The sequence below is a fragment of the Choloepus didactylus genome, chromosome 10 (assembly GCF_015220235.1).
Source record: "Choloepus didactylus isolate mChoDid1 chromosome 10, mChoDid1.pri, whole genome shotgun sequence".
Classification (NCBI taxonomy): Eukaryota; Metazoa; Chordata; class Mammalia; order Pilosa; family Megalonychidae; genus Choloepus; species Choloepus didactylus.
The window spans coordinates 98444553-98468289 of NC_051316.1; the positions used below are offsets into that span (position 1 = coordinate 98444553).

The 23737-nt window shown below is 42.2% G+C and overlaps 1 protein-coding gene across 5 annotated transcripts in view; it reads left to right on the forward strand.

The window, feature by feature from the left end:
* Positions 1–23737, forward strand: part of DENND1A (DENN domain containing 1A) — a 669505-nt gene that overhangs the window by 498906 nt on the left and 146862 nt on the right. For all 5 annotated transcript variants that reach the window (XM_037851268.1, XM_037851271.1, XM_037851269.1 and 2 more), the window contains one exon: positions 8415–8540. In XM_037851268.1, coding sequence (XP_037707196.1) covers positions 8415–8540 — 126 coding nt within the window. The remainder of the gene's footprint in view (positions 1–8414; positions 8541–23737) is intronic.

Consider the following 23737-nt stretch of genomic DNA (forward strand, 5'->3'; position numbering starts at 1 on the left):
CAGGTATTGAAATGGGACATTTTTTGTTGTTTTAAAATTGTACTTTTTTACTCTAAGAATGTTATCCTACGGATCTGATTGTTTGTATTTAGGATGCTCAGCAGAGCCACTATAGCATATAGCGAAGTAGCCATTCACGTAATGAAAATTGATCCTTTTGTCTTGACAGGAAAAAAAAGCTGCTTAGAATTGTAGCACTTGCCTCCAACTCTGACTTATGAACAACCCACAAGATGTCAGGAGAGATGGGGGAGCAGAGACCTGGTCCCCTGGGGTCAAAGCCTACTCTGGCTTGGAACTCTGCATAACCAGTACCCCCACAGAACCAGATCTTTGAGGGGGCAATGGGATGCAGAAGAAGCAATTAAAGCCAACTGAAGTCAAGGTACAAGCAAGTTCTCAAGAAAGAAACCAAAAAGCAAGGAATGAGAGGAAGCAATACGGAGATGTGTTAAGTTGGGGGAAAAATAAACCAGTACCATGGACAAATATAATTTGCTGGTGTTAAGAAATCCTGGCAGCAGTGAGAATTAATGGAACAGCACAGGCTTTGGAGTGAAACCCACCTGGGCTGGACTTTGCCTCTGCCTGTTGCTGCACTAGTGGTATGACGTTGGGCTGCATCTCACTTTTTCTTATCTATATAGTGGGGATACCATGCCGGGATACCAGGCCTACATAGTCCAATTCTTCTGAAATTTTAATATGACACTGTGTGTAAAAATAGCTGCCATGGTGTTTGGTGCCTTTAAGGTGCTTGATAAATACTAGTTCCTGTTCTTTCTCCTGATGAATTCCTGGTTTTCCCAGAAACTATTACTGGGAAAGAGAGTGGGCTGGGATTGCCTTTGCACATCAAGACTTTTTGCTTCAAATTTTAGGCAAGAACGAACAAAGGCATAGGAAGATACCCTGAATCATTTTTCATTGGAAGTGGGGAGGTAGCAGAGGGAGCCAATGTTTATGTACCCCTAAGAAAAAGGAAACAAATCAATAGCCCTTCTCCCCTCTCTAGACCCAGATGTTCCCCGGTGGAGTTCAGAACAAAGTGCATTCATGTATGGTTTATTTGGGGAAACTTGCCTTAATTCTTCAGGGCCATCTTTTACACTGAGGATAGATATGGTCCCTGCCTCCATAGATCATTCAGTCTAATAGATGAGACAAACATTAATTGGATTGTTGCAACATGGATCATTACACATTTCTATTTGTCCCTGAAAAAAAAAAAGTACAGTGAGAATATATAACAAGGGAACCTTGGTTCTAGTTTGGGAAGTCAGGCTGCAGAAGTGATATTTGAGCTGAGATCTGAAGGATGAGTAGTAATTTACCTAGGGCCCTGTGCTATCCAATATAGTAACCACTATCTAGATGTGGCTATTTAAATTTAAATTTATGTTGACTTAACTTAAATTAAATTAAATTAAACTTTCGGTTCCCCAATCACGATAGCCACATCTCAAGTGTTTTGTAGCCACCTGTGGGCTAGCAACACTGATGGAAAGTACTGAATTCCAGGCAGGAGGGTAATGGTAGGTGAGAGCACTCCAAACATTGAAATTAGCCCATCCAAGGGTCCTGGGTTGTGAAGGAGGCCAGTGTGACTAGAGGGTGCAGCTGAAGATCTGGAGGGGATGCAGGAGCCTAACATATTAAAGAAGCTGCAACCAAATCACATAGGGCCTTGTAGGCCAGGCTAGGACCCCACCAACAGTTGCATCCTAGCCATAAAGAAATAAACCTATATTTGTTCGCTGCTGATATATTTTGCTAGGGTTATCTTCATCCAAACAGAGAGGAAGATATGTGAAATTGCTGGATATTTAAAAGGCTAAACAATAGTATGATGATGTATCCAATGTGATAGCACCTTTTCAAGAAGTATAAGCTAATTTGCGGCTGGTCTTGTGAGAGCTCTTCTGGAAGCTCTCAGGACCTGAGCCCTGGTCGAATGCAGCTCTATTCCCAGCACGCCTCTAGCACAGGGCCTGCACAGGTTGGGTACCAGCAAAGGACCAGGCTAATGTACCTGAGAATGAGCTATTCATTCAGACAGAAAGTCTGAGGCTTTTTTTTTTTTTATATTTGTGTATGCATCTTTTATTTGAGAAGTAATTATTTCAGGCAGCTGAGTATTGCTAAACAAACTTTCTTAATCATAAGAGTTTTTGGATGTATATCCATCTTTTTTACTTTAAACTAGAAGGGTTTTGATACAGAATTGGAAAAAAGGTATTCCAGACTGAGGGATGGGTTTTGAGGCCTATGAAATCAAGTAGAAGGCTGCATTGGAAATGGAGCTCGAACCAAGCCCATAGAAAGCCTTGACTGTTATACTAAGGAATTTGGACTTGATTGTGTTAGCATTAGGGAGTCACTGAAAATTTTTGAGGAAGGGAGCTATGTGATTCAGTGTCTTATTTAGAAGGATAACTCAGTGCACAGGATGGACTAGAATAGGAAGAAAATAGAGGAAGCAACACAGTTCAAAGACTATTGCAGTAGTCCAGGTAAGATGACATGTGGACTAATAACAAGAAGCTCCCACGTATTAAGCTTTTGTTGGGTTCTAGACACTCTGCTCAGTGCTCTTTACATCCATTATCATGTTTTAATCCTCACAATGCATGTGTGTTGCAGAGACCTAATTTTACAACAAAGGAAACTAATGCTCAGAAAGGTTAAGAAAGGAGGGAAGCCAGGTTTCCAGTCTTTGACCTAGACATATGTGGTTTAGACGCTGCACTCTGCCACTTGTAGTGCAGTGGCAATTCAGAGAGGAGATGAAGACAAGAGACTGGAGAGGTAGAACCAACAGTTATCAATTAAAAGAGGAACAAGGTGCTTGCTGGGTGGGGTTGGGAGAAAACTGCATTTGACTGAACATGTTGAGTTTTTGGTCTTGCATAGCCTGGTCTAGTTTAACTCATTCAGCATCCAGAGGTTCGTTTTCATTGCCATCTTGGTTGCATCTTAGCAATAGCCATCTGTGGCAGAAGAGTGAGTATTCAATTTCTCCCCTAATCCTTCCCAACTGAAGCCAGTTTCTTCTAACGATCAATCACTGATCTTCCGAAGAATGTGATCCTAGACGTTCCTCCAAGCAGACAGGCTTAGCCATTGGAAATGCCTTTCATGTCAGCACACCCACTTGTCCTTTCACTCAGCAGAAAGTGCTGAATGACTACACTGGGCCAAGCATTGTGCTGGACCTCAGGAAGCCCAGGTTATGGCAGGAGGTGAGAACTCACCATTGAACCACCCACACAGTCTGTGGGGGCCCAGGCAGGGCATCACTAACCCTGTCTCAGGGGTCAGGGAAGGCTTCACAGATAGGGGGCATCTAGATTCTCTTTCCCTTAACCTCAGGCAATTTGACTGTTAAGAAAATAGCACACTTTACTTCTTTATTATAAAAGTAATATATGCTTTTTTATAAAGGATAATCAAAGGAATACAAAATAGAAAGGGAAAGCATCCCTACAAGTTTAATTTTGATGCATGGCATTTTACGTTTTTACCGCATATATAAATATATATATATAATTCTTTAAATAACTCATGCTGTACAAATTGCTTTGCAACTTGTGTTTCTCCCCCACATTTGACGATATTTTATGAACAACTTTTCATATTAGTTCATTAATTACTACCACATTCTTTTTAGCAGCTCTGCAGTATTTCTTTGTGGGAATGTAGTATAATTTACTTAACAGGCCCTATTAATGGACATTTGGGCTGAGTTTCAAAGAGTGAATAGGTGTTCACAAGCAGGACAGGAAGGGACAAGGGACATGTGAGTTATCAGCATGTGTATGGCTGGAGGCACAAAGGAATAGTAGTGTATGCTTCTGGTCTCTGTGCAGTTCGGTATTGGACAAGTATAATGTTAAGTGGGGCAGAGAGGAGGGAGGCAAACTGAGGAAAACCTCATAGACTGCTCTGAGGAGGGGTGGGGTGGGGGGGATGTGTTCCTGAAGGCGATGATGGGGAAGCATGGGAGTATTGAAGGGTTTTGTTGGAGGGAGGTAAGTGATCAGATCTGCATTTTATTGAGATTGCTGGAACAGCTGTGGGTGGGTGACATTAAGGAGAGACTGAAGGCAGAACCCATTTAGGAAACTTTCACCAATCTGGGCCAGAGAAGATGGATGGAGCTGAACCATGTAGGGCCAATGTCATGGGCACTGGGAGGAAAGGGCAGACTCAGGACATATTTGGACAGGGCAAGGGGGTGGTGGTGGTGAGGAGGCTGTTGATGAGAAGTGGAGAATGATGGGGGGAAAAGGAGAAGTCTGGAATATGACATCCCTGTATCTGGTCTGGCAAACTGGCTAGGTGATGCTGCAGTAGCCAAGATGGACCACAGAAGAGAAGGAGGGGTAGCTTCACAAAAAAGCTGATGAATTCAGTTTTTCACTCTTCCCTTTTCTGTCCTCCTCTTGTGAAACCTAATTAAAGGAGGAAGCCATCCCTGCATTGCCATCACCCCCAAATTACCCCTGTTGAACCCCAGTGTTGATTTAACCAGTGTTCCCAGGAGTACTCAGGGTAAGTTAAGCTTTAGATATATGACTATGGGTTATTTAAATCTTAAACTTTCTGCCCTCACTTTTATTTAAAGCACAAAGTGCTACCACCAGCTACCAGATGTACACGTAATCCAAGCTTCAAAGTTTGAAGTGCCGAAGGTCAAGACAAAAGCTTCTCCATGTTGCGGTTGAGGGAAGTCTTCAGAAGTCTTGGCCTAAGTGGCCACAGGGGCACCAAGAGCCCAGGACCATTTGGCTGGTTTCAGACCAGCTGGGGCCGGCAGGAAGGCACACACGGGGTATTGGCTCGGTTACAATCAGGGACTACTTCTTTGTGTAAAATGATAATGAGGCCATTAGGAGAGGCTCACCTGAAGTGCAGTGTTGTGAATCTGAGGTAATTAAACACCTCCTGAATGAAAGAGAAAGGCCAGGCAAGGTTAAGTGAGGAATAATCTGCGGCACAGGTGGCCCAAGGCCTTTGAGGAAGAGCGACAGTGGCTTGCACCATTTCAAAGGATGGAAATGTCACTCCAGTCCCCAGGAGGGGCAGGATTTTTATCATTGGGTGGGGAGCGCATAATATTTTTAACATTTTAATAAAGCATGTTTCTTTTTCATATTGCTCTTCCAAGTTTTCAGTCCATGGCAGCGTCTGCCTGGGTGCTGAGTGGCCTGAACCCTTGTGGGCTCTCACACAGTAGCTCTGGGCTCTTGTGTCCTGGGAGAGGGGGGATTGGAGGGGAAGGTGTCACAATAATCTGGTTATTTCTAACCAGGTTTTGGGACATACTACAAACCACTTCCAGAGAAATATTGTTTTCCTTGGTCCACTCTGAGCAGAGGTTGGGTAGCATGTTCTCAGATGCATGTTCTCCATGGACTTCTGACTTACCGGGGGACGGTAGTCTCACCTTCACTTCATTCTAAACACATGGTGTGTCCCTTTAGTGACAGCATCGGATTTTTTCCCTATGACTCAGTTAACATTTATTGATGGTTTGCTGTGTGCTAACACAGCACTCCATGGTTTCCTGTGGCCTTTCAGGTATCTTCGTTGCAGAAGACATGGCAACAGAGGATTTTTGTCCTTCAGGTTTTTGACTCAAAATTCCTCGTCTCCACACAAAAACTTGTGCACAAGTGTTCGTAGCAGCGTTATTCCCAGTAGCCAAAAAGTTGAAATGGCCGAATGTCCATCAAGTGATGAGTGGCTAAATGAAATGTGGTATATCCATACAACAGAATATTTTTCAGCCATAAAAAGGAAATTATTGACACTTGGTATAACATGGCTTAACTCTGAAAACATTATGCAGAGTGAAAGAAGCCAATCACAACAGACCACATATTGTCTGATTCCATTTATGAAATGTCCAGAATAGGCAAATGCTTAGAAACTGAAAGTAGACTAGTGACAGTCTGGGGCAGGGGGGAGGGCGGAATGGAGATTATCTGCTAATGGGTATAAGGTTTCTTTTTAAGGTGACAAAAATTTTCTAGAATTAGATAGTAGTGATGGTTGCAAACCTTGTGTATATACTAACTGAACTGTACATTTGAAATGAATGAATGTTATGGTATGTGAAATATGTCTCAATGAAGCTGCAAAAACAAATCCCTTATCAGAAGCTTAGTAACAAGAAATATCTATGGAGCATTTCTAAAATGTATGTTGTCCATCCCAGTTCAATGATTCTTTAATATTTTTAGGTTCATAGACAACTTTAGGAATTTGATGGAAGCTACAGATCCTCTGCCCAGAAAAATAATTTTCAGTCGTACTAAAAATTAGTAGATGATTCATAGACCACCTGTATCTCATTTTCTATTTTATCCTTAAATTTTACCCGAAATTTTATCCTTTAATAATGTCAGACGGTTACACAGTACTCTATATAAACCCCTGACAAAATTAGTTTCCCTGAAACATGCTCTTGATATACCACCTGATGGCTTAAAATCAATCATCAGCTTTCCATTGATTTTCCACAATGAAGGAGAAAGTTCTTTAATGTGCCTCCTGAGCCTTTTGAAGTCCTGCCTTTCTCTCCAGTCTCATTTTAGGTCACATCCCCTCTCATTCTCTCCTCTTAAGTCACAGTTCTTTCCACTCTCTGAATTCCGTCTCAGTACAGAGCCCTTTGCACATATTACTCCCTGTGCTATACACACTGTTCCCTCTCCTCTTTGCCTAGTAACTACTGTAACTCATCCGTCAGATCTCAGCCCAAGCCTGTTTCCCACCAGGAATCTTCTTTGGTGAGCTCTATTGTAGGTGCATCACAGTAGCAATATTGCATGTATTGATGTTTTCCTCACTAGAATGTAAGCTTAATGAGGGCAGGGCCCATGTCTGGCCTGCTTTATTGCAACACCTAACATAGTCCTGGGCATGCAGGAAGTAATGAATATTTGTTGAGTGAATGAATGACTTGAGGTCATTGCACAATTCCAGGAGTACTTTCACATAGAACACAGTATGCATGGTGTCCCCTGAAGTTGTGCAATATGGCACCCCAAGATGAATGAGATGCATATTAAGAACTGTTTCAGTTTGCTAAAGCTGCCAGAATGCAAAATACCAGAAATGGGTTGGCTTTTACAATGGGGATTTATGAGTTTACAAATTTACAGTTCTAAGGCCATGAAAATGTCCAAATTAAGGCATCAACAGGAAGATACCTTCCCTGAAGAAAGTCCGCCAGCATCTGGGATACCTCTGTCACATAGGAAGGCACATGGCCAGTGTCTGCTGGTCCTTCTCTCATGGGTCTGTTGCTTTCAGCTTCTGGGTTCAGTGGCTCTCTCAGCTTTTCCAGGGGCTTTTTTCTCCAAGCTCTCTGGGCATTTATCTCTGTCTTATCCTCATAAAGGACTCTATTAAAGGATTAAGACCCACCTTAAATGGGTTGGGTCACATCTCAGTTGAAGTAAGCTAACCAAAAGATCCCACCCATAATAGGTCTACACCCACAGGGATGGATTAAAAGAGCATGGCCTTTTCTGCAAGTACGTATCAGCTTCAAAGTAGCAGAGAAACATTCTGGGAAGCTTAATATTGTATTGTCTCTGATGTTGACAGCAACAGCCACCATATCAAACAGTCTTTCCACACATTGAGGACTCATGAGAAACGTCTCTTTTAGTTGTCACTTTCAGGAAAATCTGTGTTCGTTTGACTGGTTTGTTTGTGATATGTAGATCCAGGGATTCTCACAACTTTTCATGTTTCCTTCTTTGTTTTGGCTGGTAGGAGGCTATTAAGTCAAATTCGCAGCCCATTTCCAGCCACCATGTAAGACCTAAGACATTTCTAAACTAAATTTACTCTTGTCTTCTTCTTTTCCCATTCTTCTTGTTGGTTTTGTTTTAATCTGTTGAATGCGTTTCTATAATCTGCCACTAGCCCTTTGGAGATTCAGGTATGAGGTATATAAATAAGCCATTTATTTCTAATATTTCTAATAAAGAGAGAATGGAATTGAAACTAAAAGTCTTTGGGTAGTTGGAGTTCAGATTACAAGACTTTGATCCACCTTCCTATTTGGCTACATCTTGAATTTATTCCTTGGATTTATTCCTCGGAAGAGCTTCTCTGAGACTCTTCCTCACAGGATTGTTGTAAGAATTAAATTGGAAAATGTATGTGAGAGCACTCACCTGGCACATAGTAACTGCTCAGGAAATGGCTTTGATTTTATTTTTATTAGATGTTCTCTAAAGGAGCGCCATTCATTCAGATTTCAAAAACCTGACCTAATATTGAATGTATTTTTGTTCTCCCAGTAGCTGAGATATCAAATCAACCCCCCCATTAAGGTATTTTCTAGCTCTGACCCTGTCCTCAACCTGTGCATCTTTTATCTCCATTACCAGATTTCTTCACTGAAGAACAGACTGAAGAAGGTCTCCACAACCACTGGTGATGGTGTGGCTAGAGCATTCCTCAAGGCCCAGGCTGCTTTCTTCGGGAGCTACCGAAACGCTCTGAAAATTGAGCCGGTGAGTAGGCTCTTGGCATGTTTTAGAGTCCATGTTTGGTCAAGGCTAAGAAATCCCATGACTCTTCTGGTTGTTGAGTCTACCTAGAAGCAATATGTGTGTGGGTAACAGCAGCAGTGTCCTCCCCTCGCCCTACCTCTGAGCACAAAGCAGCCATGCTGTCATATGTGAAACACTCACTGCTCCTATGAATGTTAATACTCTCCTGGACAGTAAATACCAACTGCATGTTAGAGACAGCACCAGGCTCTTAACACACGCCTGCTCTCATTGAGGATTCACAGTAAGCCTATGAGGTAGTGATGGTCGTCTCCACTTTCCATGGAGAAAACTGAGGCTCAGAGAAGAGAAATGACTTGCTAACCAGCGGAGGAGCCAGATGGTCCCAAAACCCATGCTTTTCCCAGTGTGCCTCACTGCCCCCTTTCCTTCAAAGGGACTTCTGCTCACACATGAGAAAACAAAGCATCCTGAGGATTCACTTCTTAGTGGCTCCTATAATTGGTCTTGGTATAAATGACTACAAAGCACACTGTGGTCTGGGAAATGATGTTATCTGCCTCCACAGCACGTCCATCTCTCTGAGCCTCAGTTGACTCATCCATGTCCCCTGCCTGCCCTATGAGGTGGTTAGTTATGAAGGTATGAAGACATCAGGTCTCCCCTAAAACCTAAGTCTCCCAGCTTCAGGGAAAAGCTTTCATCTGATAACCCTCTCCTCAGCCTGCTCTTGACCTCCTGGCCCAGGAGAATGGAAAAATTTGTCTGGAGACCTGGGTCATCCCAGAATATGAGAGAACATTGGAGGGGAACCTAGCTGAGAGTCCTTTTCCGTCGGGATCTCAGGGAAGACTTTGCAGCTGCTCTGTTCTTCCTGGGGAGGTGGGTGGTTGGCAGCCACACCCCAGCCTAGCCAGAGTGGGGTGTGAGGGAACAGCATAGGGTACATTGCCTGGGGGCCAGGGGTGTTTTTTTCTGTTTTGTTGTTGTCGTTGTTGTTTTAAATCCTTAGTGGTTTATTAAATAAAATGACAAAAGGTGAGTGGATATCAGGCAATGCATTTCATGTAAAATCTCAGACCGTGAACTGTGGTCACACACATACTTCCTCATGAGCCGCAATTATACTTTGTTAGTGTATCTTTTTACTGCTATGACTCCATCATGTCTAAATGAAACACAAAGCATAATAGCAAACACCTGTTTTTCATTCACCCAGGGCATAGTCTCTGTGAAGTGGCCAGGCAGGGGATACTCAGGAACAGCAGCTGAATGACACCATCATCCAGGTTTCCCATCCAACACTGGCGCCTTATTTTCTTGGCTGCCTCAGCTTTCGTGCAGTGTCACCTAATAATAGAAGGGATGTACTCACTTTCTGCCTCCCAAGAAATACTTCTCTTAGGTCTTTTAAAGCCCTTGAGCTTACAGCAAGTTCCCCATATCCTGCCTTTCTTGAAGTGAGGTAGTACTGATTCTCTGCATGATCTTGGGCCCAGCCAAATCAGATCTAAGTTTTGTTTTGCATGCTAGCACGAGTCAAGGAAAATATCATTGTCTCCTCGTCTCTAAAATGGGGAGTGGACAGCTGGCTTAATCCTTTCCTTGGGTTGCCGGAAACATTGACAGAAGTATTTTTGCTCTCATTGTTGTCATGTGTATGTCTAGAATCCAGAGGCTTTTGCCTTCAGGAACATTTTCTGGGTATGTGATCCAGGCACAAGTTCCTCTTCAAGTGGAGTTGATGGTGTACTTGCCCTGGTGTCAGAAAGGCAATTTAAGCATAGAAGACCCAGAGTCTAAAGCCTGGCTCTGCGCTTCTTAGCTGCAGGACCTTCAGCAAGCCACCTAATCTCTTTAAACTTCTGTTTCTTTACCTGCAAAATGAGAGGAAGAATACCAGTCCTTTCTATATCTCCAGGTTGAGTATAAATGAGTCATAAATCATTTCACAAGAAAGGTGAAACTTGGACTGGATCCGATGGGTAGGGTTTGGAAAAAGAAAGAAGAATGCCTTCATGTTGTGGTGTAGAGTGAGTGAAGGCTTGCCACAGGCCCCCTCAAAGCCAGCGAGTAGGCTGGTTTGTCTAGAGTAATGAGTTTGGGTGAGAAGATGGGGCTGTAGGAGAGGTTGGAGCCAAATGCTTCAGCGCCTTGGATGCCAATAAGGAGTCTGAACTTCACCCTGCAGATAGGATAAATTTTTGAGCAGGGATATGATGCAGTTAGTCATGTTTCAGCATTAGTGCAGTGATCAACTGGAAGGGAAGCTGGGGGCAGAGACCAGCTAGGGGACCGTTACGGGAACTCACAATGGAGTCCTCAGGTAGTTACTCCAGGAAAAAGTACCACAAAGGAAGAAAAGACTAGACTCAGTAAGAGACAAAATATGGGAGATCAGCCAGCAAGGGAATGTCAAAATGTCTCCCAAGATTTGGGCACCTGGGAGAGGGTGATAATTGATATCACGAGTAGAAAAATAGGAAGCTTAATGCAAAGGTATTCACAGTAACAGTATTTATATAATAGAAAAATTGGGAACCAACTACATGGCCCATAAAAGGCAACTGTTAAGTAAAGTATATTCATGGGATAGAAGATTATGTAGCCATTAAAAAATATAATTTTGAAGGTAGGATGATGAGTTTGGTTATAAACATTCCACATTTCATCAACCCCAAGCTGCCATTCAGTCATAGAATGCACCATTATTTTAGGTACCATTAAGAATGGGAAAAAGTGCTGCCAATTGTACTTGAAGGATGCCATCATTTGTAAGGCACATCCATATTTCAAAGATGTTACAATGTGAAAAAAATTTGTGTCTTAGAATCAGTGGAACAATGGCGGAGCTGTTGGGCTTTCAATCCCATTCACCTGTGCCAGAATGGATTTCTTCTTAGCCTGAATTCGCCATTTCTGTAAGGCCAAGAGGGAAGCCATAGGGCCTGAAACCTTCCCACAGAGCACTGAGCCAAAGGTCATCACCATGCTACCTAAATGGTATTCAAACCACAGATTTAATTCTGGCAAATTCTCCTCATCTGAAAAACTGGTGACAACACTTCCCATGCAAGGTTGTTTTGAAACTTAATTAAAATAATGAATGCAAAACCCCTGTGAGCTTGCAAGTCAGCTATTGTAATCTAAGGGGAGAGTGCCTCCAGGCTGGGAGTGACAGTGCCTTGGGTGAGCCTGCCTGGAGCGGGCCTTCCCAGGCTACTTGTCTTTTAGTTTTTTCTCTAGTTATGAAACTTGAACATTCTCTGTGTAAAAAAAAAAAAGTCCATAATCCAATCATCTGGAGTTAAAATAACATGTTAGTATGTTTCCACCTAGGTCCTAGGGTTTTGGGTTTGATTTTGTTTCATTTTGGTTTTGTTTTTTATTTTTTTATTTTCTTTTAGACAGTTGAGATCTTCCTGGGAAAACAGTCCAATATTCCAGTTGTTTATTTGTTTTTGCCTTTAGTATGTCATAAGCATTTTTTCACGTCATATAAAAACGCTTCTTAAACATCAGTTACAATCACTGCACACATCCCATCAGGTGATCCCAGTTTTCAAAACAGGCTGCGAATCAGAATCACCTGTGGTGCTTTAAAAAATGCAAATGTCAGGGCCCCACTCCCAGAGATTTTTTTTAGCAATTTCTGAGGTCTGAAATCAGTGCAGAGACCCACCCCGTTATCCTGACACTGTTTCTTTGGATTGTCGGCAACGTAACCATTTTAAACTACACTGTAATGGACATCTTTGTATAACTCTTCATACACAGTCAGAAGATTTCCTTAGGCAGATTCCCTGAAGAGGATTTACTGGGTCAAAGAATCTGAGTATATTTAAGACCCATGGCATATACTGTGAGGGAAAACTGGAGTCCGGAAACAGGTGGTAGTCTGGAGAGGAGAGTCTCTAAGGCAGATGACAAGGGCAGGGCCTAGAGCAGCAGATGTACAGTGTCGAGGCCAGGACAAGGTTCAGAGGGCAGAGTGCCCTGCAAGGTGCTCTCACCTCCTCTGCTAAGGAGGACGCAGAGCAGCCTGGAGCAGCTTAGGGACTGTACCCTCCAAGCTGCTCTGTGAGGAGGGGCTGAGCCCAAGCCCAAGAGACAGAGATGGGCAACTCCTCCTCCACCACCTGGTCTGAAGACCCGTCTCCGGCCCAGAGCTCACTTGAAATTTTGAACTCCTTGGACTTTTTTTTTCCTTTTCTTTTCTTTTCCTACTAGAAAAACTTCAAATGCAGCTGGCTAAGGGAAACTCTTGAGCTTTGTTTTCTTTCCTCTCCTGAGCCATGGCCATGTGCAGGAGCTGGGCTGCACCTCCCCATCCTGGCCTTCTGAGGGTGCTGGGGTGAGCTATGTGTCCACCCCAGGGCGAGGAAGGCCTGTGTTGACTCACTGGTGGTGTCTCTCTCTTCAGGGCCAAGTAAATTGTTTCAAAGAGGTCTTGAGAAGCCAAGCTGATTTCAGCCACAACCAAGCCTTCTCCCTGCTCATTGGCCTCCCACCCTGCCAGGGCTGTTCAACTCTGAGTTGCTTCACATCCCACAATCTCAATTCTTTCCCTTGGCTATCCTGAGAAGCCATTGCCCCTTATCCAATTTATAGATGGGGGATGGAGGCTCAGATGGATGATGGCTTCCTGGTAAGGAGTAGTGCCAGACTGCAAACTCAGGTCAGCCTGACTCCAAAACCCAAGCAGCTCGTCCCACCACACCCCGCTGCCATCTTTGTTCATACTCCACATTAATAACTCTTTGTCCCTGCATTTCCAGTACCTGGCACGAGTTCATGGCACAGTGTAGGCATCAGTGAGTATATTTTGAAAGAGTGATGGAAGGATGGATGAAGGAAATTAAGGAACCGAGAGGCCTTTGAGACAGGAGGGTGGCCCTCGGCCTCTGTTCAGTGTATATCCATTGCGTCCTGTTCTGTCTTTAGGCTGGAGGGTGCTGCTGGCTGTCAGAGGGGAGGGTGTCTGCAAATCACCAGGGCATGTGACCCATTTTTTCAGTCACCCAGAGAATATCACGTGCAAAGCCCAAGATATTTAACAATATTGGCCAAACCAACTTGTTCTTCTCCACTTAAAGGACAGAACCACAAGCAGCCAGGCTGCCCATTCGGAGAAACTGCCTTTCTCCATGTCAAGCAGCTGCCCAGGCTCCAGCTCATTTATTTAGGCCTTTCTTGCTCTCTGACACACCGCCTACCAGTTGCCTGGCAACTCTGGGAGTAGCAGTGTGTGTTAGGGATTAACTAGTTAGGGCTGGGGTCCTTTTTGGCAAGAAAGGGATAAAAGACAAATGATTTTAATTGCTGGGCCAAGGATCTTTTCCCTTCCTGTTGGAAGCCTGCAACTTTTGGAGGATGTATGTAGCATTGTAGTTCATGGATTTGCCTTGAATGTTCCCCTTTTCCCTTCTAGGGAGAATGAATGAAGTTTTTTTTTAAAGAACCTCACTTTTACCTCACTCTTTGTTTAAAATTATGTCATCATGAAATCTGAATAAGACTAACCCATACCCTTTGAAAGACATTTCATAGCACAGTGACCTCAGTTTTACAGAACTTTAAAAAATAGAATTATGTGTTTTAATTTCATCCCTTTCTCCATTCAGGGTTTCTTGTTTTGTAGCTCATACAGGGACCAGAACCACCTCACAGGGTTGATCAGGGACTTAAGACGGAACATGTGAAAGTGCTTCTCCTCATGTCTGGCACATTGCCGGACCTTGGTAAATGTTAGCTTGAAGAACAAAATCCTCGGATATTGGTGCTTTAAGCTACATCCTGTCCTGCCCTGATATCTGCAGAAAGGCTAGCATAGATGGAGCACTAATGGGAGTTGTTTATTCAACAAGCTTGTGTGACCCTGTCAGGGCTGAATGAAGCAGAGCTCCTGCCCACCAAGAACATACGCTGGGGTGCGGATGGGGTAGACCAGGAAGCAGACAGTTCCTGTGTCCAGTGCATGAAGCAGGCTGTGCAGGCAGCAGCCAACTCACTCCAGTCCTGCTCTCTTACCCATCCCAAGAGGCCAGGCTTCCAGATTCAGCCATGGGTACACTGGCATCATCCAACTTACAGACCCTGAATTTGCACATGGTTCTCCTGAGTCATGTTTATCCACCTAAAACCCCTTGAAGACAGAGAAGTTAAAATAAAAACAGATTGATAGCCTGGCTTTCAAGCATGAATACACGAAGCTGTGTTGGAGCAGGTTGAAAAATATCATATGTATCTGTCTCCTTGCTGAGTAACACTGTTGATCTCATGGGTTTTAAAAAAATGTATTTATTTTCAGTACAAATGCTCTTATTAGAGTATAATCAAAATATTAGTGACCATTTAGAAATTAGAAAAAAAAATGAAATATTACCATAGTCCCACTGAACTAACCTACAACTACCTGAACTACCTTTTGTGTATTCACTTTAATTATTTTTTCACTATGCAAAGTTATTTATGTAGCTGCAATCTAATGTAAGTTAAAAGTTTGTTTTTCCCATTAACATTACTTTATAAGCATTTTTACTTGGCTGCAGAATATTGCATCAAGTACAGCTACCATAATTTCTGTAATCCCTCTCTCATGTTGGATATTTAGGTTATTGTAGTCTTTTGGTATTATATTTAAAATTCCCCTAAATAACTTTGTGAATAAAGCTTTGAAATGCTATGTTTCAAAGCCCTCTGAGTAGAAGGCCATGCAGAAGCCTGACTGGCTGCCAGCTTCTCACGATGTTGTAAAGAGACGGATTTCAGTTGACTCAGCCGAAGAGCGACTCAAAATGGAAAGAATTAAGAACCCCTGATGGTTTGCACTCCCTGTCCTCCACATAGGCAAGCAAAAGGTACCTAGAACACCTGTAAGGGGTATTATTGATTTTTCTTCACCTCCATCTTGTACTAAAAAGAGTTTGAGAAACCCTTAAAACAATACGTACAGTATGCAACAAGATAAGCAATAAGGAAGAGAGGAAACTAGGAGAAAGGGGAAATAAGATGAAGCCTGGAAAGGGTTGGTGTGTGTGCCTATGTGCCCATGATTAGGCTCTGAAACTCTCCACACTGACTGGGAAAGGTAGAACTGGGAATGAAACCAGATCTGTCTTCAGGGCCCATGGTTTTTTTAAGTGGATGGTAGTATCTTTTTGAAGCATGCATAGATACCCATGAGTATAGTCAATAGGAAAAGGTTGTGACAGATTTTCTTATTTTCCAGTTTTTTGAGGCAGTAGATAGGGAACTAGAGCCAAAACTCACAGGCCTGAGCTAAGCAGTTATATGGACACCGGGAGTCTAAGGTGGACTGGAGAGGTAGTTGTAGGTTAGTTCAGTGGGACTATGGTAATATTTCATTTTTTTTTTCTAATTTCTAAATGGTCACTAATATTTTGATTACACTCTAATAAGAATATTTGTACTGAAAATAAATATAAATACATTTTTTTAAACTTACTGGTTATCACCTTCTCATTTTTGTGTTCATCCCAGGCAAGCTTGTGTCCTGGGAATGAGCAGAAATAGGAAAGGTGCTTCCACCACTAGCTCTCCAGGGGTCACTGCTTCAGCTCCATGGCTCTAAGTTGTGTGGCTATAACCACACCAAGTGCGGGTTTTAGAGTCACACCTGGGTTTTAACCCTGGCTGTGTCATCTACTAGAAGATGATCTTGGAAGTCACATAATCTCTCTGAGCCTCAGTTTGTGAATTGGGACTGATAATGCCTACCTTGTAGGACGATTGAGATAAGCAGTAATAATGTTTGTTTAACAGCAGAACAGTGTCTTGCTGATAGTAGATGTTAACTAAATGATGGTGACCAGTCCTGGATGATTGGAAGGTGAAACGGGGAGAGGAGAGAGTAAGACTGCCACATTCTATAGTAGTGGTGTTTGTATGTGTTCAGCAAGTATCCGAGTACTCAAAACCATGCAAAACATAATGAAATTCTGACCCGTTTAATTCTATTTTGAACTAACTATGAAAGTGTGGCTTGTATCTCAAATGATACATAAAGGATTTATAAGAAATCATATATTTAGTTATTTCCTTTAATATTTTTCGGTACTTATTTATTCATGTTTATTGTTCACCAGCACTTACAGGCAAATGGGGATGGAAGGTATCAAGGGTTTAAAATTAAAATACTTTAGAGCCAATTTTTAAAAATGCTTAAGAGAAAATATGATTGAGAATTTTTTCTATCTCATCAAAACATGTTTTACCTATTGGGAACATATCATCATGTTAAAAACCGGTCTCAAATCTCCACTATCCATCTCACGGGGACACTGATGTTCCTTAGGAACACAGACTGGGAGTCCTGGCACCTCCGAGTCACACAGTGAATGCTTGCTGAACCGAAAACCATTGTTCTAGAAGTAGGCTGCCCAAGAGAAAAGTTAGTCCCTGAGAGAAGATGAGAACTGGCAGGGAATCTACTTAAACACTATGATCAAGCTTAACTAAGTGATTTCAAAGAGCATGAGTGAATATAATCAAAATGAAATCCTCATATTTCTGAAATGGTTGAAAAATAAAACACAAGGTAGTATATCTTCGACTCTCCAGGGGGAATTCTAGGCTTTAACTTCATCTCATTTTAATAACGCCGACTCCTTTCTTACTTTGCTCCTTTAGGATGGTTCCATATTTCATATACCTGGTGTCCCTTGCATAGTCTAGTATTTAGTGGGTGCTCATTAAATGTTTGTTGAGTGAATGGCTGAACAAATGATGACAGATACCTGTTTCCTCATGCTGTGCTTCAGAAAGACTTGCGATAGTATTTGTAAGACACAATATACATGCTTGGTTTAAAAAACAAAAAATCATCCACAGCTTCATCTTAGAGCACTAAGAAGAATAATCTGACATAAACATCACACAGTGAATGCACAAATGTAAAGCAAAGGCACAACCCACAGCTGCATGGTAGCTAACCATAGGCATTTAGGATCTGGAGAGGATCACCCTCTGTGAAATCACCATGCGTAGGAAACAGTTCTGATGAGGAAAATACAAGAAAGGAGTACAATATTAATGGATTAAGCTGACTCTGTTGTGGCAGTTTTAATTCTGTATTTTTGTGGATGCAACAGTAAAGAAAAATGGTTGCTTTTGCCAGTGCTTCATATCAAAATGAGTGCACTTTAGGGTCTTTTTCAATGGGATTCTAAAAAGGAAACCTTTCTGGTTCATTTTCAAGCAGTGATAGTACTTAACGATTTAAAGCCTGTAACAGTGACATATGATTTCATGTACATAAGGTAAACTGTGAGCTTTTAAGAACAGGAGGACTTTGTCTTATTCTTTCTTATGTGCCTAGCTCATAGTAGGGGCTCAGTAATGTAAGATAGAGGGGTGGTGGGAGAAATTATGGTATTTATGATGACTACAGGATAAAATTGTAGATTTCCTCCCCCATCTCTACCTTGTACATATATCTACAATGATTTTCTGTGGAGTGTGGGTACATTCTCTGAAATAAAAGCTACATCACATTCGTTCTGATTCTTCCCTTCCACAAAGAAAGCAAAGCCTGTTCCTAAAGGCAGTAGAGTATCGTATTTACTCTTGTGTCCCTGGCACAGAGCCTGAAACATAGAAGGTGCTCAAGAGCTATCCGTTGAATGAATGAAATTAAAACAGCCCTTAGTTTTAAAATCCTTAGTTGTTCAGAAGCTGAAACACATTTTTATTAAATAAATCATTAAGGCTTAAAGTCTTAAGGGAAAAAAAGAATATCAAGAATATATTGTATGCTAAGCTTTTACATATATCCCCTTCTTTGATTTTTACAGCCCCCATATTAAGAGAGTGGCATAATCCCATTTTACTGATGAGAAACCAAGGCTAGGAAAGGTTATGGCACTTTTCAAGAAGTGGCAGAGCTAGGACTCGGACCCCTCCATCTGCCTGATTCTAGCGACCACGCTCTTTCCTCTGACCACTCACTGCAGTGGTGATTACCATATGGTCCATGTTACATACAATTTGAGGGCATTTTCAGAAGACAACTGAGCTGGTTTCCTTTTAGGAGTCAATTTCTCTAATCTGTGCAAACGTTTCTTGATAAACACAGGTTAAACTAACACCATTTATAAACTACTTTGCAAAGGGGAAATGTCAAAATTTTAGATATCTTTTTAAAAACATTCCTTTAATAGATAATTTTAATTGCCTAATATTTTGTTGTTTAAATATTTGATATTTATGGTGATAATTGGATGAAAAAGTAAAACACTTAAACAAAAAGTGTGGCCCTCCCTCCTCTTTTCCTGGGCTGACACCTAGTGGCTGGCTTTCTCACAGCACTGTTAATCCATGTGCCAGGCTTTCTTGCTGGTAGTTGTTTTTCAGTTCGTTTTAGGATTTTAGTTAAAAAATCAATTTTTGTTAGAGTAAAAATAGCTACATTAATATATGGTTAATCATTATCATTTTAACAATGGAACTTTTATTTGATTTACCCTGAATTTTAAGTCGCTTATAATCAAGCCTTGATACCAGAAAATGATGTAAACATTTTAAATCTTGGAATACTTGTTCACGCTGCAAACCTAACCAGGTGCCCTCTCTGCCCTGGGCACTGGCTTGTACATACTGGCAAATAAGACTGAGTCACTGTTCTTAGGGGCAGGGGCAGAAAGTAAAAGAGTTGCAGTAAGTTGTCTTAAGTGCTGTAGTAGAATGTTGTACAAGATGGTGGATGCTCAAAGGCAGAACTAACTACTTCCACCTAAGTGTTGAGGGAGCGCTTTCCAGAGAAGGGTATACCTGGAATATGGGGCCTTCCAGGAGAAATAGCAGTTCCCAGGAACGGGAGGGGGGCAGGAAGTAGTTGTGTGAAAGCATAGGGCTTGAAACTGCATGTTATGATCAGGTACTGTAAATAGTTGTGTCGCTGGAGCACAGACAGGGAGCAGTGTGGCCAAGGGTGAAGTGGAAGAGTGATCGGCTTCCTGTCCATGAAAGACCTTGAAGTCCACTAAAGGGTTTTAGCACCAATACCAGAAACCAACATTTCCAGAACATTGTTCCTTGAAATATTAGATTTACAAGACGTTGATATGTTTCCCATGATCAAGTAAAATTTGGAATTGCCACACATCCCGTACTGTAACTCTTTTTTTGGAGATTTACAATGCACATTACTGAAGCTCTGCAGTAAAGAAATCTGCTTAACATTAACTCAGCACTTTTCCAAACCCTTTTCTCCCCAAAAATACCTATTAACATTCCATGCATCTAGTACTCCTCACTACTCAGTTTGGGAAACACTGCTGTTGGTAATGTATGATGGTAAATTTTTCTTGCTCTGAGACCATGGCATTAGAATATCAGCTGTGTTCATTTGACACCAGCCTCATCGCTATGAACCTCAGTAAAAGAAAAGCATGTTCTTTCTACAAAACATTTCTTGTCTGACAAGACAGAAGTTTTGGCCAACAGGTAATCATGAGATGCAGAGCCCAGCCATCACTTGGCTTTCCTAGCTACCCCCACAGGCTGCCACTTGGTCCCCTTTTTGTCCAGAAATTTGGTCAATTTGATCAGTGTTCAGATGTTTACAGCAGAGGGGAAATAATGCAAGGAACACAGTGATGGAGCAGCTGAGACTCAAAAGAGGGCAGCAAGGAAATCCAGAGATGATGTTCTCAGGGTCCAGGGACCAGGTTACTTGACTAAAGCTGGAGCCACGGCAGGTCTGATGTTCTCAGGGTCCAGGGACCAGGTTACTTGACTAAAGCTGGAGCCACGGCAGGTCTGTCTGGTGGGCACTTGAGCCATGGAGGAGGAGAGCCACTGCGGACAACCCGCCCAAGCAGAGAGGGAGTGGGATAGTACTCAGCTTCTCCCTTCCCTCCTCCTCTTCAGCACTCACAAAAAAAGCCTTGCAGGAAGCCACTGATCTGGGAGCCCAGGCTATTCAGCTTGCAGAGGTCAGCCTCCCTTCTGTAAAGAGCAGGGCAAAAGAGTGAGGAGTGGGTCTGAGGTCAAACAGGTTCCAGACCAGCACTTCCTGATCCCAGATATTAAAACTATTTAGTGACCCCTTCCCTTTCCCCAGGCAAATAATAAACAACATGGTGAAATGAAAAGCTCTTTGATCCTTGGTTAGACCTGGTGCCAACCTGGACTCTGACTCTTCTCAGCTCTGTGACTCTGGACAGTTTACTATACTTTTCTGAACCTTATTTCCTCAACTGTAAAATAGAGGAAAGATTATACTTAGATGATACCTTCACTGGGCTTCCTCTCTTATAATGAATCAAGAACGAAGTATTTAAAGCTTTGTGGGCTTAGCCTGGAGCTAACAGGAATGTGAGAAATCCACATGTTGATGAAGTACCCCAAACGTCAGTGAATTTGCTGAAGCTGTATTAGCTAACAATTATTATCTAGCAGATGTCTAATTTCTTATCTTAATGTATACTCTTCCTGGGGTTGTGGGGTTGAGGAGCGTGTAAAAGGTACAATGGAACAACCAAGTGTTGGAGAGGTACTCCAAAGGTATCAAAGAAAGCGCTTTGGTGCAGGCTAAAGAAAATTGAGATTCCAGGAGAGCTGCCACTTAAGAGCTGTGAAACCTCAAGGATCACTCCCTCCCTGAACCACAGGTTTTTCATTTGTTAAATGGGAATAAAAAATCCATCCTAGTAAAATTGTTTTAAGAAATTAGAGATGACAGATGTAAAGTTCTCGTTTTCTGTTAGTCTTCCCTGTCCTCCACAACGAACCACAGAGGCCACTTCCCTTTTTATACAGTGAGTGCCCAATTCACCAGCAGTCACATTCTGTGGAGGTGTGGCAGGATTTTTGGAAAGCCATAACCAGAGATTATTTATGTTTGGTTTGCCGGTCCGTGTTAGTGATGTGACCTGGTAGGTCTTCTCTCATCCTGCCCCCTTCAGTCACAGCTCATTGGCATTATCATAAGCCATGTGCTTGCCCATATTCCTACCAAGATTTATTTGTACCCTCATCTTCATAACATTAAAAATTATCTGCAGGTTTTGCAGTTGTCCTGAGAAACTCAATTGCCAGCTTAAAAGGTCATTATCTTTTCTCTGAACTTTTATCCCGAGTTGATTAATTTTATTCTGGATTGGTGACTGTTATCCAAAGAAGTATGGGAGGGAAGAAACTGACATTTATTGATTCCCCTGCTTCTTGCCCTTTATTTTTATTTTCTTGGTTAAATGTGCATGGCCTTATCCCCGATTTGATAAATGAAGAACTTAAAGCAGAGAGAATTGAAATAACTTAATTCGACAACTTTGGACAAATATTTACCAAGACTCGACTAGATACTGTTCTGGTGCTTGGAGATGCAGTAGGGAACAAAGTAAAATCCCAGCCCTCAAATCTTTCACATTCTAAGGGCAAGAGAAGATAGTAAACAAAGATGAAAGTTAATGTATAATGTGTCAGGTGATAAGGGTTGAGCAGAAACGGGAAGCTGAGGAAGGGGATAGAGAGGGCTCCAGGATGAGGGTGGGTGCTGGTAAGAGAGCTTGGACTGGGAACCAGGTCTGTCTAGAGGTCACGATTTTCCACCGGTCCCATGCTGCTTCTGATCCTCTTTGGTCATTGGCCTCCAGCATCTAGTGAGAAACACAACTGTAGCATCTTGCTTCTTGGTCTGGAGTTGATAATTCAATGTGTCAGGATGGTGACTTTGCAATCCTGGGGTTCAGAAAACATTTTGCTACACTCCCTGCTGTCAGCAGCATGCAGCTGTTACTCTCCCTCTGGTTTCTCAAGCACGTTTAGTCTCAATGCAGAAAGCATCTTGCCAGCTTGGACTCAAGCCCTGGTGCCAAAGAGACCAGTCTGTCCCAGAGCAGTCACATAGACTGCTGGGCTCACAGGAACCCATCGCTTCATTTCTCTCTACTTCCAAGAAGTGACACTACAGGTAGTAACTTGCATTGTCTTACTATCTGTTTTCTGACTTTCAGGATTTAATAAGTCAGTTTAATTCCAGAAATTGATATTGGGCTCCTAGTCTGTAGCACGCACAGTGGTAGGCACTGGGAGAAAAGAGGTGATTCAAATATAGAACCTGCCCAGTAGAATCTGTCAGATCTGGATTCCAAATATGGTGCTGCCACTTTTCTAATCAGGTGGTCCTGGACAAGTTAACTAACCTCTCTGTGCTTCAGTTTCCTCATCTGTAAAATGGGGAGAATAAACATAATCTGCTTCATAGAATTGTTGTGAGGATTAAATGGGATGATATAAGTATGGTGCCTGGCATGTAGAAAGAACTCAATAATACTGGTTTTTAAAATGTATAAAAATAACATGAGTTTATATCTGGGTTTTCTGTACATTCTATTCTATAAACAATGAAGTAGAGGTGAAGTTTTATTTTTCAAAGTGAAGACAGTATACATCTTTTAATGAAAAGGATGGTAATAATTCTCATCATGATGCTATTTACAAAGAAATTTTGATGTTCAATACTAGATAGGTGTTATTATCCCTTCAACATTTTTTGTTGTAAAGTAAAACACAGATTTTTGAAAAAACACTCCTTAATCACATGAGTGGCTTAATAGAATTAAAAGACCGCCCCAACCCAGAACAAGAAATAGAGCTTTACTATCCACCCCAGAAACCTCTCACATCACAACCCCTTCCTACCTGCCATAAGTAACCACTACTCTGACTTTCTTGTTTTGTTTTGTTTTTGGTAGTTTTATCACCCAGATGTTTATCCCTAAATACTAAAGTGTAGTCTTGGCCATTTAAAAAAGAAATGTTGTATTGGGACTGGCGGTTTGATGTGCTGAGCCCTCGATCATGGGACTTACCCTTATGAAGCTCGTTACCACAAAGGAGAGTCTAAACTTGCATGTAGTTGTGCCTAAGAGTCTCCCCCTGAGTACCTCTTTGTTGCTCAGATGTGGCCCTCTCTCTCTCTAACTGAGCCATCTCGACAGGTGAACTCGCTGCCCTCCCCCCTACTTGGGACCCGACTCCCAGGGTTGTACATCTCTCTAGCAATGCAGAATATGATTCCCGGGGATGAATGTGGACCCGGCATCGTGGGACTGAGAGTATCTTCTTGACCCAAAGGGGGATGCAAAATGAGACGAAGTAGTTTCAGTGGCTGAGAGATTTCAAATGGAGTCGAGAGGTCACTCTGGTGGACATTCTTATGCACTATATAG